Source organism: Diplotaxodon limnothrissa, linkage group LG17 (assembly GCF_057381915.1).
Source record: "Diplotaxodon limnothrissa isolate DT_005_m linkage group LG17, D_limnothrissa_male_GT1.1, whole genome shotgun sequence".
NCBI lineage: Eukaryota > Metazoa > Chordata > Actinopteri > Cichliformes > Cichlidae > Diplotaxodon > Diplotaxodon limnothrissa.
Window position 1 is genome coordinate 41,243,881 of NC_140612.1, and position 18,085 is coordinate 41,261,965.

At 44.3% G+C, this 18,085-nt stretch overlaps 2 protein-coding genes across 2 annotated transcripts; one reads left to right on the top strand and one right to left on the bottom strand.

Annotated features, from left to right (window-relative positions):
• The first annotated feature begins 750 nt into the window (after positions 1-750).
• axdnd1 (axonemal dynein light chain domain containing 1) lies at positions 751-12,816 on the top strand. The gene is made up of 24 exons (XM_085376305.1): positions 751-820; positions 4,097-4,251; positions 4,331-4,434; positions 4,550-4,643; positions 4,754-4,839; positions 4,937-4,993; positions 5,161-5,269; positions 5,627-5,748; positions 5,932-6,072; positions 6,240-6,344; positions 6,460-6,580; positions 8,102-8,203; positions 8,281-8,447; positions 8,539-8,608; positions 8,730-8,964; positions 9,031-9,232; positions 9,582-9,675; positions 9,858-10,051; positions 10,239-10,323; positions 10,419-10,562; positions 11,722-11,823; positions 11,922-12,013; positions 12,474-12,613; positions 12,701-12,816. The coding sequence occupies exons 1-24, from the start codon at positions 751-753 to the stop codon at positions 12,814-12,816; spliced, it is 2,907 nt and encodes a 968-aa protein (XP_085232431.1).
• A 745-nt stretch (positions 12,817-13,561) lies between these two features.
• nphs2 (NPHS2 stomatin family member, podocin) lies at positions 13,562-15,698 on the bottom strand. The gene is made up of 7 exons (XM_085376414.1): positions 15,410-15,698; positions 15,214-15,317; positions 15,028-15,100; positions 14,529-14,611; positions 14,182-14,441; positions 13,882-13,960; positions 13,562-13,762 (listed from the first exon to the last, which is right to left on the bottom strand). The coding sequence occupies exons 1-7, from the start codon at positions 15,696-15,698 to the stop codon at positions 13,562-13,564; spliced, it is 1,089 nt and encodes a 362-aa protein (XP_085232540.1).
• Positions 15,699-18,085: the final 2,387 nt, after the last annotated feature.

Here is an 18,085-nt window from a genome sequence, read left to right on the forward strand (position 1 = left end):
TAGCCATGCGCTGCGCTCTTACTGCAGATTGCTCCGTTTCTGCCTCGCAGTAGCGCCGTTGTCAACTCCAGATCCACTTGATGCACACTTCTCTGGCTGGAGCACCACCAAGAGCTCCCATAGCCCAGGAATAACAAAGACGGCGTGCTGTTCACCGGGGCACAGGCTGGGCTGCACACACCGAGCAGTGACAGATCACCACATGGGAGGGCAGTCTCATTAGAGAAAAAGAACTTTTCATAAATAACACAATGAATAATGAATATCACAACAGAAATATTCTATTCAATTAAGACCAGTTTCGGAGCCATTAATGAATCAAATGACGAGCCAACGACTTCACATTTTACTTATTTATTTAAAGTTTAATATAGAGCGTTGAGCTATATACGTGGTGCGATTATCTCATGACAAATGATCAATAAATCAAACTGTTCTTAAAACACAGAAAATCAAAAATAAACTCGGAAATATTTTTTTAATCTTTACATTTTTGATGCTGAGGCGTCAATAAACGTAGAAACACCCCCAAATAAATAAAAGTATTTCTGTTTATTTCACTTCTAATGTTCAAACTACAAACGCACATCCAGCGCAATGAACGCGTTCCCAAGGCAACGCAAACAGGAAGTTGGGGAAGCTCTGAGGGGAGCGAAGGAGACAGCTGTGTTAAACGGACACAAGTGGCCGCTCGCTTTTCCGTGTCTCGTCTCCGAGATGTTAGAGTAACGTCCCCGCCGTGACTCCACGATGTCCGCATCAACGAGGGCCAGTTCAGCGCCGAGTTTGTCGAGGCCGGAGCGGACACCGGACACCGCAGGTGACGCTAACGGGCACACTCGTGACAGTAGCTACTGCCCACGTCTGTTCGAGTGGGTCGGGGCCAAGAAAGCGAAACCCTCCGAGGCACGCTTCAGTTTAGAGCCTTAAAGAAAGCATCGCATGAACTTAGTGTTTCTACATTCAGAGCTTTGCATTTAACATCAGTAGGATCAGTCACACAGTGTTGGTCAAGTTACTTCAAAATAGTAATTAGTTACTAATTACTTCTCCAAGAAAGTAATCCAGTTACTTTACTGATTACTTATTTTCAAGAATAATTAGTTACTTTATCTCTTAGCTACTATTAAAAACATGAGACAACCCAAATACGTCATAAAGCAGACCTTTCAGGTCCATCTTCTAAAACGGCATCAAATGAAAAAGCTTCTTTTTAAAAGCAAAATGAAATAATACGCGACAGTCTTTGACTCGAAGAAATTTCATTAACATTTAAATCTATTTCCTGCATATTCCAACACATAAAATAATGTTTTGTGTTTACACTCTTTCAAATAGATGCAAGTAAAACACAGCAAAAATAAATCAAATCACAGATTCAGCAGCACTGAGTCCTGTCGGGTGGAGGTTTGTCCACAGCACATGTCAGTGGGAGGATCCGGGGTTTCTCTGTGAATGTCACGTTCCCGTGGCAGCGTGCTCGCTGCTCGCTCAGATTTCAAGTTTCATTTTTCGCTGTAGAAAGAAGTTTTCTTCCCACGCAGAGTGCACAGCAGACGCTAATGTTTTTGCCACTTTTTACAGAATCAAACTTAAAGTAATGTGATTACTTTCATGCTTTAAACGCTGCATGGTCGTACTCTCTCTGCACGCCATATTATCCATTGTTGATCTGCACATGTCTGTCGCTGCCACGAACGTCACACGCTCGTATGTCACTGTCATGAGACGCTCACAAACGACATCATGGTTTAGTAACGCAGCGTGCTTACAGGAAAGTAACAGTAATCTAATTACTTTTTGCAACAGTAATCCCTTACTTTACTAGTTGCTTGAAAAAGTAATCGGATTACGTGTTATTGTCCATCTCTGGTCGCACACAATCCCTTTGTCTTGGAGCTGTCTGCAGGCCTGCACCACCTTTTGCAATAATAAATAAAAGTCAGTACTTTTATTCATGCTTTATTTTTTTAAACTTTAGTGTGACTAACATGTTACACCAACACTAACAAGGGTGCCAAGGTTTGTGATACTTTATATTTTACTTTATTTTATTTTATTACTGGTGTCATTATTGTGCAGTGAAGAGAGACAGGACCCAAAAACGCAGGAATACAAACTAACACAAGCTACACAGGGAGGAAACAAGTACAAAGAAACTAAAGACCTGACACACGGAACATGGGAAATGTCACGGATGACACGCCGACGATGCGGCAACGAACAGAGGAAGACGAAGGGCTTAAATACGCAGAGAGATAATGAGGGAATGAGACACAGCACAGCAGCTAACACAGCACACGAGACTGTCAAAGTAAAACAGGAAGCAGGACGCACTCACAAAGACACGGACTTGACTGACTGGGGAGACACGGGGAACATGGAGCACAAGAAGAGCACAGACGCAGAAACCAAGACACTGAAAATGATAAATAATAATGAAATCAAAGACTATTTATAATTCAACACAAAACACTGGGACACAGACTCAGGACCAGTTATGTTCCCTAAAGGCTCTTCTCTCCCAGTATAACTATAACAGTGCAGATGTGCACAACATTTAATGAGCCCTTCCCTCGTCCATGCATTTATTACCAAGTTTCATAAAATTCAACTTGTTAGTTTTTTTGCAAATTCTGTCTGACGACATTAAATAAATGGCTTTGATCACACACTGTGCAGGATTAAAGTACAGGTAGTTGATGCGTACTGTGCAAAAGGCTTCAGTCACTCCTTGCTTCTTTATATTTTGCTACCAAAGAGCCAGACTTTCTTGTAATTATTTAAGGTGGAATTGAGCGATAGTTCTCCAAGCTTTTTGAAGGTCTGTATTGAACACGAGGAATATGGATGGAAGGGTGGATGTCAACAAATGGCTGAGGCCAAAATAGTGGAGTGAAAATCAGTGGAGAAGATCTAAAGGAGTGTTTTGTGTTTTTGGTCCTTTTATTCTTCTTTATTTCATCGTGTTCTCTGTGTGTCTTTTATTTCCTAGTTTCGTCTGCTTATACTTCTAACTTTATTTAGTGCTTCTAGTTTTGCTTGTCTGAGTATTTGGTGCTGTTCATGTTTGGTCTCGTCTTACCCCTGCGTGTTTCCTCCCCAGCATTTGCTGCATTGTCTTCATGTTTGTCTAGTTGCCTGTTTTCTGCAGTCATGTCTCTGTGTGTGTTTGTGTGTTCCCATTACTTCCTGTTTTACTTTGGTAGTCTCCTGTCTGTGTACACCATGTTCTGTTTTGCTTCTCTTACTTTTTTTTCTTTCTTTTTTTGCCTGTCCCGTTTGGCTCTTTTGCCATCAGAATTGTTGTCTAAAGGCAAAGAAAGATGCCCAACGGATTTACTTGCTTCTCTTACTTTGAAGGCACCCCATCTTAGTCCCAGCTGTGTTTCCTGTTCCCTTGTCACTCCTTGTGTATTTAAGCCCTTTGCTTTCTTCTGTCCAGCGCTGCGTTTTCCTGCTTTTCCTAGCGTTCTGCAATAAAGCTGTCTTTGAGTCTGCATTTTGGCTCCTTCGTTCCTCCTGCCTGCAGCACACAGGACATGACAGTTTTGTGAATTCAGATTTGAAACTTTTTATTCAAACCTTCATCAGTATGTACAGAGGAGGTCAGGGGAGATGCACAGCAGTGTCTACATCCATCTGTAAAACATGGTGGAGCTCGTGGTGATGGTGTACTGGCTGAAACGCTGGTCTTGTCGACACTGATGGAGTTATCTATGCAACAAAGTGCTGTCAGAGTTTGATCCACCGTGTGACACAGTGTGGATCTGATTGGCAACAGCTTCGTTTTTCAGCATGACAGTGATTCCATGTATTTTTGCACATTTCAGTAAATAACTGAACTTATTCTTCCAGCAAAATATCAGGAAATTAGGGGTCACTAAAGACTTCTGCACAGTACTTGTTGTTTTAAACTTTTTTTCCTAACTTGTGACAAAGCCAAAGAAAGCTGATGTCTCCTTGTTCTTTGTGCGTGATGCAAGAAAATCCAGAAGCTTTATTATGCACGTAGACATCTAACAGTGAAACCTAATGTCCCCTAAAATCAGGTCTGAGTTATTAAGCTGTTCTGATGGGTTTTGATCTTTCTCAGTGGCAGAGCTGAATTTTCAGGTCCCGGTGGAGAGCACCAAGACGCAGCCCGCTGTCAGAGGGCAGATCGTCCCACACGAACTTCTGCTCAGTCTAACCTCCACTGTGTGCAAGAGGAGAACACCGGGGCAATCTGCACACGACCGACACTGCGAGGTAGCATCAAACCCTCTTTTACGTCTACATGACCACACAACAGCTGATATAAAACAACCTGGACTGACTTTGTATCTAGAGCTATGGAATCAGACGCCCTGATGCAGTCTGGCATCATCCACTCGGACGCAAGAAATACAAACACTTTCTGGAGCAGCCAACATCCCTGACAGGAGCTGGCAGGTCAGTCAGGTTCCTACAAACGTGGAGCTGATGATGTTTTATTATGTCAGTATTTAGTGCTCAGTTTCTCATCCACATATATTTACTCCTTTCTTCATGGATGGTGTCCTTATAGGGATATTTCTTTCCTGTGTGACGCCATGGTAACCAGAAAGAAGACAACACTCCTCCCACCAGTTAGTGAAAAGCAGGTCGTTGGTGGCGCGCAGGTGAGCCGCCTGTTTCTCTGTGTGTGCATATACCTGTTTGCTGCTGTCCATGTGAGCGTGTGCACACATGCACGGCGCGAGGTGATGATCGCGGCCGCTTTGTCTTTCAGAACTCGTGCGTCTCCGACAGTTTTATCCCGGAAGAATTTCACATAGTGAAAAATAAAGGACTACGGAGCCTCGAGTTCTACGAGGAGTGAGCTTCACTGTGTTCAGTCTGTCTGTCGATTATCGCCGTGTGTCTGATGCTGTGATCGTGTTTAAAGCACAACTTTAACGCGTCTCTTCCACAGTGCATTCACAGTGCAGCTGAGGGATGAAGAGCAGAGGCTGCGGGTCCTCCCTTCACTGTGAGTTCACAGATATGAATTCCTCTCATTCATAATTAACCTTAAGTGATGTAGTAGAAGAAGTTGTCCTGCTGTGTGCCATGAAGTAGGCGGTGCTTGGCAAGACCAGGGTTAAGGGAGCGTTTAAATGTGTAATATTACACATTTCTGTATGTTTTCGTGTCCAGGAGGCCCAGTGGGAGGTTGGAAGCGGTCCAGCTGATGGGGATGATGGATGACATGCTGGAGAAGGCTGGAGTGGATGAGCAGAGCGAGGAGCTGGCTGAGCTTTCACAAGTAGGCAGGCAGAGAAACATATGTAGTCATGCAGCCTTTACGTGGAAAAATGGACCAAACCTCGGAAAATATCAGGCGATCCTGGAAAATATTGATATTTCAGTTGCTTCAGCCTGCAGCTGCAAATCTGCACATTTACAGCCCACCTTCACCTCGGGTGTCGTGTCTGATGTCTGCTCTGTTCTAAATCTTTCTGTGTCCTCCTGCTGCCGACTGATCTTTTGTTAACATTGCCATCATAAGTGTAATAGATTTAGAGATTTGAGTATAAAACACAGAAAAGTCAGAATTTGTGGTGCTGCTTGGAATATCCGATCGTGTAGAGTGTGAGAAGCCGCACAATGACTTGTCTTCCAGCTGGAGGGTCTGCTTGAGCTCGTGAAGGTTGAGCAAAATATCTACAACATTGTCTTCCATGAACTGATCAGGCAGGTGAGCGTGGGCTGTGCCGAGAGAGGACAGCTGCTTGCCAAACTCAGGTTAGCGGCACACACATCAGAGGAAAGGCCACAAGCATAACGAGCCTTAAAAGCAAAATATGAATGAGACATGAGTCTGCAGTGGCGTTTTGTTAATAATTCAAGTTAAATGTAAAAACTGAAATCTTGGTCCAGTAATGACCTCTGCAGGGTCTGTGTCACAGCAGCCGTGTGTTTGTTCAGACAGCGCTACCAGTCGCTGCTGGATCGAATCCCGCGGCGCCTGAAGGCTTTGCACACCGAGGTGGTGGCCCAGCGGGCTCTGGATCGTCGGCTCACAGAGGAGATCCACCACATCAAGTTATCCATTCATCAGCTTAGCGTGTACGTACGATCAGACTGGGGGGTGATCACGAGTAATATTACCACGTGCTGCTGCAGAACAAATAATATATGTCGGACGTTTGATGTTAATGTGCTGATTACAGATGTGCAGATATGAAAATGTGCGTGTATTCATTGCTACGTGTGTGTCTGCGTTGTCTTCATAGGGAACTTTCTAAAATCCGGGACCACGATGCTTTTGTTTCCCACCAGGCGGAGCACGCTCACTGGCAGCTAGCCGAGGCACTCAAACAGACTCGCACCGACTCAAAGTTAGTCCAGAGATCATTACATCGACTGGATGCATTTAAATCCTGAGTTATGAGCCTTGTTTTACTGATGATGGATGGTCAACGAGTTTTGTGTTGTGAATTATGCTCTTTACAGTGTGGTCCAGGCTTACCATCAGCTGTATGAGCTTCAGAGAGCTCGCCTGGAAGCTCAGCTGATCCACATGACCGAAGACAGAGACTGCTGGAGCCAGTTTACCCTCTGCCTCGCCCTGAAGGTGTGTGAGGTGTCTTTGATTTGACCTGGTCTTACTTTCATTTTAGAGTGAGAAACATGACTGTTATACCAACTCTATGGTCAGCTCTCTGTGGAGCTCCAAGGCTAACAAAAGAGGAAGTGAATTAAAGGACACAACATGCTCAATGTAGCTTTCCCCTTAGCATTTCATCCATAGTAATACTTATACCAGTATATCAACCAATATGTCCCAACCACACAAGCTATCTATATCTATATATATAGATTTACAAAACCTGATTGATTTTTTTAAAAGTAATGAATAGATGCTTCAGCCATCCTGTCACGGCGGGTGAGAAGAGCCGTGTGAAAATAATAAATGAGGATCCAATCGCAGGCAGTAGTGGAGAAGTGAAGGTGGTTTATTGAACACGAAATAAATATGGACAAACAGCAAGTGGAGCCCGAACTAAACTAGACTGGAAACAACTAAACTACAGAGCACAAACCTGGACAAGAATGAGAACGAGCAGAGGAGACAGCAGGGAGAACACACGGGTGAGACATGGGGGACACACAGACGGACCAGCAACTACAAACACAGAAGACGCGACTTAAATACACACAGACGAGACAGAGGTAAAACTGAACACACACACACGAGTCGCAGACCTTCACAATAAAACAGGAACAAGAAACCATCACACAAAGACGCAGACTCGACACAGAGAGACAGACAGAAAATGACACATGGAACTAAACTAAACCTGCAAAAACATGACAACTCAAAATACTGGGTCAAACTGACCCAGAACCGTGACACATCCACCCTTTTGAGCTTCCTCCAAAGGGTGGATGGCCTCGCCCTTAGAGATAGGGTGAGAAGTTCAGCATCTAGGAGGGGCTCAGAGTAGAGCCGCTGTTCCTCAACATCGAAAGGAACCAGCTGAGGTGGTTCGGGCATCTGACAAGGATGCCTCCTGGGTGAGGTGTTCCTAGGATGTCCCACTGGGAGGAGGCCCCGGGGCAGGCCCAGGCCAGCCGAGAACGCCTGTGTGTTCCCCCAACAAGCTGGAGGAGGTGGCTGGGGAGAGGGAGGTCTGGGCTTCTCTGCTTAGGCTGTTGCCCCCATGACCCGGCCTCGGATAAGCAGAAGAAGATGGATGGATGGGAGAAACTGCTGTACACAGTGTTATTGGTGGTGTTGCACAGTTTATCCATCAGAGGGCATTTTGCAGCTCCCCTGTTCGCAGCACTGGTTTGGAAACAACAACCAGCTGATCACAGAAGTCGAGTAGAACGTAAACGTATATTCCAAGACTCAAGATGATTTTGTAACTTTGCTGTCATATTATCTTAGCAAGGACTCATAAATAACTACACATAACAAATGCAATGAAAATCTGTTTATGTTTCATGTGTCTGAAAGTAAAATCTCCAAATGTCGGTCTAAAAGTCGTTTATCACTCAGACTCTAATATTTAAAGTGTTTAAATTAAATTTCTGCTCAAAGATACAAAGTCAGAAACAGCAGTAATATGAAGCTTTTTATTTTTGTCAGGTGATCAGTGTGAAGCAGCTGCATCTGGTCAGTCAGCTGCATATCAGTGAGCAAAGCTGGTTCAAGACCGCAGAGCACTGCATCCTGTTTCTCACATCTAAGGTACAAATCTTTATTTTTATAAATAGCCCTGCTGGTTCAGTTAGACTCCGGCTGTAACAGCGACCCTCCTGCTGCAGGACACAGAGTGCATTAACATTATCATGGAGAGCACAGACTACTGGAGGAAGCAGCTGGCTGCTTTCATGTCCCAGCTGAAGCAGACTGAACATGCCCACTGTGCACAGATCAGTGCCATCCAGCAAGGCATCAACAAGTGGCTTTCCTTCTGCTCCTCAAATAATAAGTAAGGACAGTTAAAATGCCCCCTGGAACTTTCACTGACACCTTACAGTCACTGTGTGATTCTCCAACGCTACGTTTTCTCCTTTCTCAAGGCTTCCTGAACCCAAATATGATAAAACATCAGTGGAAGAGATTCATGCCGATTTGCAGCAGTGGTCAAATGTAAGGCTTGTGTGTCTCACCTTTGTCATAGTTTTAGAAAATCTTCCTTTTTTAATTGGAGATGAACAAACCAGAGTCGTCTGCACATGATTAAACACCAGGAAACATTTGTTTTGTCTAGATGTTAGCACTGCTGTGTGAACACTACCAAGGCGAGAAACAGCTGAACTGCCAGCAGACACTTAGTGAACTCAGTAATATCCAGGAAATATGGCTGAATATGAGCCTGCAGCTCTTTAGAAGACACCCTTCAGCTGACGGGGGACCTCCTGAAGGCCAGCACGCCCAGAGTGAACTGGACAAAGAGCTGTGTGAGCTCCTCAGAGAGCTGGACGTTCAAGTGGATGGAGAAAATGGTGAGAAAATGGTTTAATCATTCTTGAAATATGGATAGACCACGTCGCTGAACAATGCCGTTGCAGGGCTCCATGGAAATGTGATGTCACTGCACGGTCTGATGGAGTCCCGGGGATCCAAACTTGCCGCGGTGATTGAAGATCCCGAAAAGATGGCCGTCTCTGATTGGTTAGAGCTGGAGAGAGCGCTGCACAACTGGAAGAGTTTGGCTGACGAAGCTTTTCGGCACTTCTCCAACAAAACGGACAACAATAAACCGGATACTTGGTGAGTGCGGGTCCATAACACAAACTAACTTTGAGAAAGACAGTTTTTGTACTTTTGCTGGATTTTAACTCAAGCAATCGAGATGTGATTTTGCATCAACGCTCTAAGAATTACAGTTTTACACACAGTCCCCATTTTCTCAAAGTGAATTAGACAAATTAACAGAATTTTAAAATGAGCATTGTTTTTTATTCATTTATTGCAGATGTTTTGCAGTTTGGCAGATAGAGGGAAACAAATTGAACTTGTAGAAAAATTCAGCCTGATCTGTTTTCATGCTGAAATTCAAACACTTGGAGTCGTTTACGGCGGTTCTGAAATGCTTCTTTGTGCGTGTTTGTTAAAACAGCGCAGAGGCAGAAAAGCTGTTTGACAAAATCCAGGCGTTTGTAACCAACCTGTCTGACTTCACTGAGGGGGAGAACTTTAGGCTCCATGAAGAAGTGAGTACCGGGCATGCTCAGTAACACCATATTTACATATTCTGCTGTCTTTTGAGTGTATTTGTGTTAAATTGGAACTAACACGTGAGCCCCATGAATACGGTGCTCAGGCACAGCGGCTGTTTTTAGGAGACGATCTGAGTTTTGGCTTCTTTGAGTCTGGATGTTTTCTTTGCTACCAGATCAGATCTGCTCACGTGGCTCAGACTCGGTGGATGTTAGAGCTCTTACTCCTTGTGGTTCCCAACCACAGCGAGGAGGAAAACCAAGAAGAAGAACCCCACCGGTACATTCCAGAAATTTCACAGGAAACTCTGGATGAGGATGCCCAGATGCTGGCTGAGAAGCTGGATCGCTTGTCCAGCTACATCACGAGGTACCAGAAGCTGTTGTAAATATTTTACAGTAACTGTGTGATAAAATAAATCTCTTTAACAGTAAAATAACAACACACGAACCGACTCGAGCAGGTTACGTACTTTTAAACGTTGGAGTAACTTTACATTTAAACAGCGAGCGAGGAAGGAAACAGGTTGTCAAACTCATCTGAAAATGTTGTTTAGTTCGTGCAGCCTGGTCCTGGAGGAGCACCTGAACACGCTGTCAGCTCAGGCTCAGAATGAGATGAACGAGTTCAAAAAGCTGCAGGTAAACACACCTCTGGCACACATACACTATCACTTGTAACATTGGGGTGGGGTCAGTAATAGTTTTGCAATGTCAACTGTGATTGGTGTCCTCAGAGGGAGTGTGGTGATTGGGTGGAGACCTGCAGGATACTGCTCACAGGTGTTAAAGGCGCTCCCGTGGAGCTGCCCGTCACGCCGCCTGCACCTGTTTCCAGCAGTGGCGTCTTGGACTGTCCAGCAGACGGTGCGGAGGCTGTGGTGAGGATTCAACTCCAATAGAGCTCGCACACGTTTGCTAGATTTTTTGGGATCTGTGAAGTAGTCTGACTGGAGCATCAAGGAAGGTGGTAAGTGAGCTGACTCCACAGACGTTTTGGAGGAGATGAGCAATTTATTTACTGTGACCTCCATCATATGTGAAACTTAACAAAACTCACCTTAGATTAACTTATTTAACAAAACTCAAAACCCACATGGAGTCAGTGACACAGCTCACCTCTCCTCCCTCACCTGCATCAAGCAGAGACTGACCGAGCTGCCAGTTTACCTTCAGTTAGTTTAGCCAGCACCACCAACTGGAGCTCAACACAAATGACTGACATTAACACATTTACACAACTAAACGGCTCCATGTAAGAAACAATATGCAACAAATCCCTTTGCATCCTGACACAAACAAAAGGAAGCATTCCTACATAAAAACCCTCCTCCTGGTTTAACCTGCTGATGTCAGACATGACGTGTGTGTGTGTGTGTGTGTGTGTGTGTGTGTGTGTGTGTCTGTCTCCCCTTATGGGGACAAAACCGCGGTCCCCACGAGTTTGAAAGCATTTTTCAGACTCAAAATGTGGTTTTGGTGTCAGGGTTCGGGGTTAAGCATTCATTCTTATTTGCTGACAAAAAGACATTTCAGACAAAGAAAATTTCTTGGCTGCTGAAAGACACGAAACATAAGAGTTTTGTCAACTGGAGCGTTAATAGCAAGATTATGGAGCTTTGTGTGACACAAAATGAGTGAATTAAATTGACACTTGTGGAATTTAAGGAGTTTTACGAACCTTTAACCTCCTAAGACCTGAACTCTTCCACGACATGGATTTTTAATTTCTCTTTGATATTTGGGCTGATTGGGGCCCGATGAATGTAAAAACAAAGAATTACCAGATTTTTTTTTTAACCTTTTTTTTTTTTAAAGAAAAATCAGAGCCACATATGAGGATATTCATTTAAAACTTTGATAGAACAGTAGCAGTATAACGTCCTCGTAAGTGGATATCAGGCCCATGTAGAGCAAAATTGAGTATTTTGGTCTAAATAACCCAAAATGTGATGCCCACACATGTGGACGCAGGTCCTAGGAGGTTATAATAGAATCGTGTTAAGCAGGATGACTAAAAATGTTGTTTTTGTCCTGTAGGGGGAGCAAACTGTTTGTGAGAGCGCTGTGCTGAATCTGATCAATTATGATGGAAACGTTGCACAGAGGAAGCTTGGAGCGTGCAGTGTCCAGCTAGACAGGGTCAGACAATTGAAGTATACATTTTTATGTTGTTGTCAGTTTGCATTGAGCTGAACAGCCCGTGTGTCTGTACCTGTAACCACCTCTGTGTCTGTCAGACGGGCGAGCTGGTCGTGTCTCCGGTGACAGACGATAACCAGAACGCTTTCAAGGATCTGACCACAGTAGGATTACTGCAGCAAGAACTGCAGTGAGTTCATTTTCTAAATAATGTTTGGATGAATTGTGTTTCATGGATATTCCTGAAAATAGTCTTTATTTTCAGGAATTAGTCTTCTTCATTGTAACCTCTCTCTGCTGTTTTCATATAAATGCACACGATACTCTGTAAAAGTCCAGGAATCCCACACAACTATTCCTGAACTGCTCAGAAATGAAAAGAAAGCTTCCCCGTGAGAGTTCAGGCCCTGTTGAAGTATAAAGTATCTGGTTAAACACAATTATAATAATAATTATAAAAATCTGGCTCCTTGGAAGAAAAATTTAACGAAATGAGGGGTGCCTCAAGACCTCTGCCCAATACTGTATCTTTTTACACAATTTTTTGAAAGCACTACTTTAAACTATTGCTATAAACTATAAAACATCCATCCATCAGTCTACACATGCATCCATCCATCGGCTTACTTTCCCTTACCGCCCCTCTTTAGTGATTCTGAGGTGCGAGTGCAGATTGCGGAGAAGCGAGCCCTCAAAGCCGAGGAGGCTCTGCAGGAAGCACTGAAGAAGATTAAAGACCTGGAGAGACAACTGCAGGGTCGCCCCAGTGTGGAGCCCCACAGTACTGAAGGTGCAGATTAACCAGCTGATAAAACCAGACAGTGACACAGCACATACGCATCGAGGTGGTTCATGTCTTTACTGGTTTATGTTTCAGAAAAAAACAAAACACCGCCGCCTTCACCGCAGCCAGAAACAACACCAACTCCTCCGAAGAAAACGGCAACCGCAGTCAAACCAACGAGCAGCGGCAGAAGGACCAAGAAATGCTGATCGGACCATCGGACGTCTCTGCTTATTTATTTTAACCAGTGTTAAATACTTTTTTGGTTTACATGTGAACAGGAGGGAAGTTTAACAGACACATAAAAACATCACTGACCATCGATGGTACCCAGTTTTTGAGTGTTTATTCCCAGGCTGATGATCGGGGTGTCCAACTCCAGGCCTCGAGGGCCGGAGTCCTGCAGGTTTTAGATTGGTCCTTGATGCAACACAGCTGATTTAAATGTCTAAATGACCTCCTCAACATGTCTTGAAGTTCTCCAGAGGCCTGCTAATAAACTCATCCTGTGATTCAGGTGTGTCGACCCAGGTTGAGATCTAAAACCTGCAGGACACCGGCCCTCGAGGCCCCGAATTGGACACCCCTGGACTACATGAAGAAGACAAATAGCACTTGAGCATGATATCATTTAGAGGCTTCCTGTGGCTTAGTTTAATCCTATGATATGTGTTTCAAGTGTGGATGAAGGCACATTTATTTCTGCATCCTTCTGAAAATAAAGATTTGTGTGTTTCCTGTTGCATGAAGTAACACTCCTTTGTTGTACTGACTGAACTCGGATTTGATTGCACATTTTACAGTTTGATTATTTGCAGTTAAGACATTAAAGAACACATTTGAGGACTAAAAGCTATGTTCCTTTATGCTGTGTTTGCCTCTTTCTTTTCTACACATGGAAATCACCAGTTTAAATGCAGCAAGAGTTCACCTGAGTTTAACATGAATAAAGCTTCACATCATTGGCGAGTCTGTGTCTGGCTCCTCAGGTGACATCCCGCCGTCCCCCTCCACGCACGGGGGAGGAGGGGGAGGTAGGGGTGACACGTCGGAGTTGAGGCTCGGAGGGAAAGGCAGGACCAAGGCAGGTTGAAGGTGACGGAGGGAAGCCCGAAATCCATCCCAGGCAGCCATCTCACTTTCTGCTGCCTTCACCTGTAGAAGAGAACGGCTCGTGGATGTTTTCATCGCTAATGTTGTGGAGAGTAGAGACAGAAGTTTGGAGCACACAGGTTCAAAGTTGCTGTTTTACAGAAACCGATGTGAGCACTTACTTTGATCTGCTGCTGTCTCTTGGCCTCGGCAGCGGCAGCCAGGCTCTGCTGCAGCTCCGCAGGAAAACTGAGCTCGTCTCTGACAACACAAGCGCAACCCAGCCTGGTCAGCCGTGCTCTTCCAACAAGTGATGCGTTTTCATTGTGCAAGTTAGTATTTCTTTAGATTCTGCCAAAATAAAGCTAAAGCTGCTTTGCTTTGGCTCAGCCTTGACTTCCAGTTAATGAACATCTGCAGTGAAGGAGGCGCATTTAAAAAAAGATGAATTACAGAGGAAGGAGAAATGATGTTGGTCTTACATGTCTGCCCTCTCCACCCTGACGCCCCAGCGACAAGCGAAGGAGTCGACCGTTGCTTGTATCTGCTCCCCGATCTTCCGCCTGTGCAGCAGGACGTGGCTGAATGTTTGCTGGGCCAGAACGTCTCTGACTGCAGCCTGGACCAGACTCTGCAGCACTGCGGTCAGACTGGATACAGCTGAGCTGCACAGTGCCACGTTCTCTATCTGGTAATAACACACCGCGCTCAGCTCCGGCCTCACCAAGTCCTTTGTCACCACCTGCGTACAAACATATGAGAACACACACGTCGCAATTCCAAACGGGAATATTTAAATATGTGATGCAGTGCGTGTCTATTTCTGTACCACGTGAGGAGGAACCTTCAACATCTTCAGTCGGATGTCAACTTTGTGACACACGTCGAGAAGTGGGAGGTGGAAAAAAAGGCCTGAAGAGGAAGAAAGACACAGGGGACAGTGGGTGTCACAGTAGTGAGGCTTCTCATGAGCTGCGATTCATAATACGTTATCGACCCTCACACAGGCTGCTGTCTGGAAGCACACATTTCTAATCTTATCCTTCCTGGTAGCTCCTAATGAAAATCTTAGCATCCTCAGCTCCACCTCTTGTCGTCTTGTCAGCGCCATCGTCTCACTGCGGTCTTCCAACCATTAAACTTATCACCACCTATCCACCGTCCGCTCTCTCGTCTCCATTTCTCTTGTGCACTGCCCGTTGCTTTGAATGGTAAAGCCCAGGTATTTAAATTCACTCCCTTACTACCTCCACTCCTTGCATGTTGATCTTTCCATAAATAGATAAAAATAAAGTATAAATAAAAATAAGAATGAAATCTGGGCCGACCTGGTCCTCTGGGTTTTCCACGCAGTAGGTGACCCAGTCTGAAGATCACAGCTCTTTCGTGTTCCCTCACTACCTGTGAATCAACATGTGGTTGCTCAAGTGTCAGTTTGATATTCAACACAAAGCGGTCAGCCTATCTTCTAAAGACATGTCAGATCTTTGTAGGATCAGAGGTTTAGTCCGTACTTTGACGCAGAACCAGATGGAAAGAGGGAAGAAGAGGAGAACCAGAGCCAAGACAAAGACCATCAGCAGCCACTCACAGACTCCCAGCTTCTTATGCTTCAGACCTGAAAAGATCAGCAGTCTTTCATGAAGACGTCTCATCACACTTGCAGATATGAAAAACATATATTTAAAAAATAAAAACACTTTGACTCACTGTCATCCTGCTCTGCTGCTTCCAGGAGCCCCACATTCTCATCCTTGACTTCATTATCTCTCACACTGTCTATATCCACCACCGTTGATTTCAACTTCACTTCTGTCTCTTGCTCCATCTTCCCCACATGCGTCCCCAGCTTCTCTTTCCTCACCGATGATGCTTCAGAGAGCTGCTCCACCTTCGGCTTCCTCTGAGGATTCCTCCTTGGAGCCTCTGAGGCTCCCCTGTCCCTCTCCTTCCTGGCCGTCATTCTGGATCTTGGTGGGTGATTGGAGGACTTCTCCATGCTGGCTGCATGCTCTGCAGAAAAATTGGAGGGATTTCTTCCTTGTTTTCTCTTTTTCCAGGTTAAAGAAAAATCAATTTTGTGATTACTGGGAGATGCTTCCCCTCTCGCTGGATGACTGATCAGTAGTACTGCTGTCTACTGTGGAGATGGGACAGAGTCTGTCCCTGTAATTAAAGCTGGGAGAGTGGGAGTACAGGACAACAGTGAGGGGTGTCCTTACCACAGTCTTTTTTAAATTGTATGCCAGTAAACCTTTGCTTTGCCAGTAAGACCATCCAACTCTCCCTTTTATCTCCCTTTTTTTCCATAGAGGGCCCATTAAAGACAGACAGGATTTATTAATCCCACACTGGGGAATTTCACATGTTACAGCAGCAAGAATGAAATTAATTCGAGATAAACTACAAAAATAACAACTTGAAAAACATAAATAAGAACAAATGCTTTAGCAAAAATTCTATTCAAGTTATAAAATGATAAAACTGATGCAGCATCAAGGGTTTGACTTTTTTAAATCCACACATTTTCCTCTGGAGATAAAAAAGATAAAAGAAATTTTTTCTATACATGTTACATGTTTGTTTATGGACCACTAAGACTCCACTAATTAATGTGTGGCCTGCAGTGTAAAGCTGAATTTAATGCTGTTAATATTTAACCACATGCATGCAAATGGAAACTTGTTTAGGTTACGTCTCTTCTGTGGCAGAGTCAACACCCCACGGAGATATGTGGAATACAGAAGTGAGGTTTTTACTGTTTGGACTAATTATCCCAGTGAAGCTCACACTGAGTGTCTTATACAGGAATGTGCAGACGCAGGTCTGAAAGAGCTTTCTTTGTTTGGAAAGGAAAAGACATGCTGTAACCTCCCTGACTTGTGCTTAATTAAACTCAAACCTAATTGCGTGGCCCTCTTGAGGCGTGGAAAAGTAACTCGTATTTTTTCCACGGCTGTTTTCACAAAGAAGACATAGCTGGCTACAAGAGTGACCAGATAGCTGCAGAGTAAATGTGGGGTGAGAGGCAGTTTGAGGTGAGGGAGTCACACTCCTGACAAAGTAAACACAGTGAGGATAAAACACGGAATCTTCGTATCCTCGTGGTCTCTCATTTTAAACACACAAACCGTAAAAACTGTTGTCATCCACGTTCTGCTTTGTCCAGCATTGCTTTGGGTTTCAGGCTGAATGGTTGGTTTTGACCTGTTCAACCTGCTTCCCTCAGGTAGGCGCTACAGGTGCATCAGACTCAAAGCCAAAACCACCCTGAACTCCCACATGGACTGACAACACATCCACTCACCAATCCAAGGACTTCGCTCTACACAGACTACCACCGCGTAATTTACGTGTGATAACCCACACTGTAAATATATACGACTATTTATTTGTATATTTTTACATTTTATATTTTTGAATAGGGTTCATATGCTGCAGAGCCGTGCACCTCACCGCCCTTTCTCTTCCCACACGTCTGCACTGAGTGGGGATGCTCTGTATCTCACTGTACAGTGAATAGTGACAATAAAAGGCATTTTATTCTACTCTATGAACCCATCCATTCGTCTTGTGAGTCTCAAAATGACAAAACTGGAAAAACGTCTTTTGGCTTTTTGTAAATCAAACTGTGGTGGACAGTTTCGGTACGTGGGTGGGACAAAGTGCTCTGCGCCCCACCTGTACGTGCGGTGCTTCTTCTTCTTTGTTGTTGTGGGACCAGTGTCAAGGTAAGGAGTAACAGTTTATTAGCTAGGCAGCTGACTAAAACGGCTTTCGGCTTCTTCGAATTTAAAGTTGTTGGTTTGTTTTGTTGTTGTTTGTTTTGTTTTTTGCTTTGGCAACTGAATTTGTATCGTTAGCAAGTCCTGCTAAGTAGAGGCGCGCGGAGAGAGAAGGTTCGGCCTCTCGCAGCTACCGACAGGTGAGACTGTCCTGTTAGCATTTTGATGCTTTTTGGTAACTAAACCTTAGGCTAAAGATGCTTTTTGAACGATTTTATAACAAGACAAGACAGTTTTTTAAGACTGTGCATTAATGTTCTCCTGCGACTTCTACGTTTCTGGTTCACAAGGCAGGAGCTAAGTCCAGCTAATTAAAGGCAGGAGCTAAGTCAAGCTAATTAACCCTTGTAATGTCCTCGGGATTTCCATACACCTGTTGCCATACATCCTGGGGTCAATTAGAGGCGGGAGCTAACTAAAGCTAATTAGAGGCAGGAGCTAACTAAAGCTATTAGAGGCAGGAGCTAACTAAAGCTAATTAGAGACAGGAGCTAACTAAAGCTAATTAGAGGCAGGAGCTAACTAAAGCAAATTAGAGGCAGGAGCTAACTCAAGCTAATTAGAGGCAGGAGCTAACTCAAGCTAATTAGAGGCAGGAGCT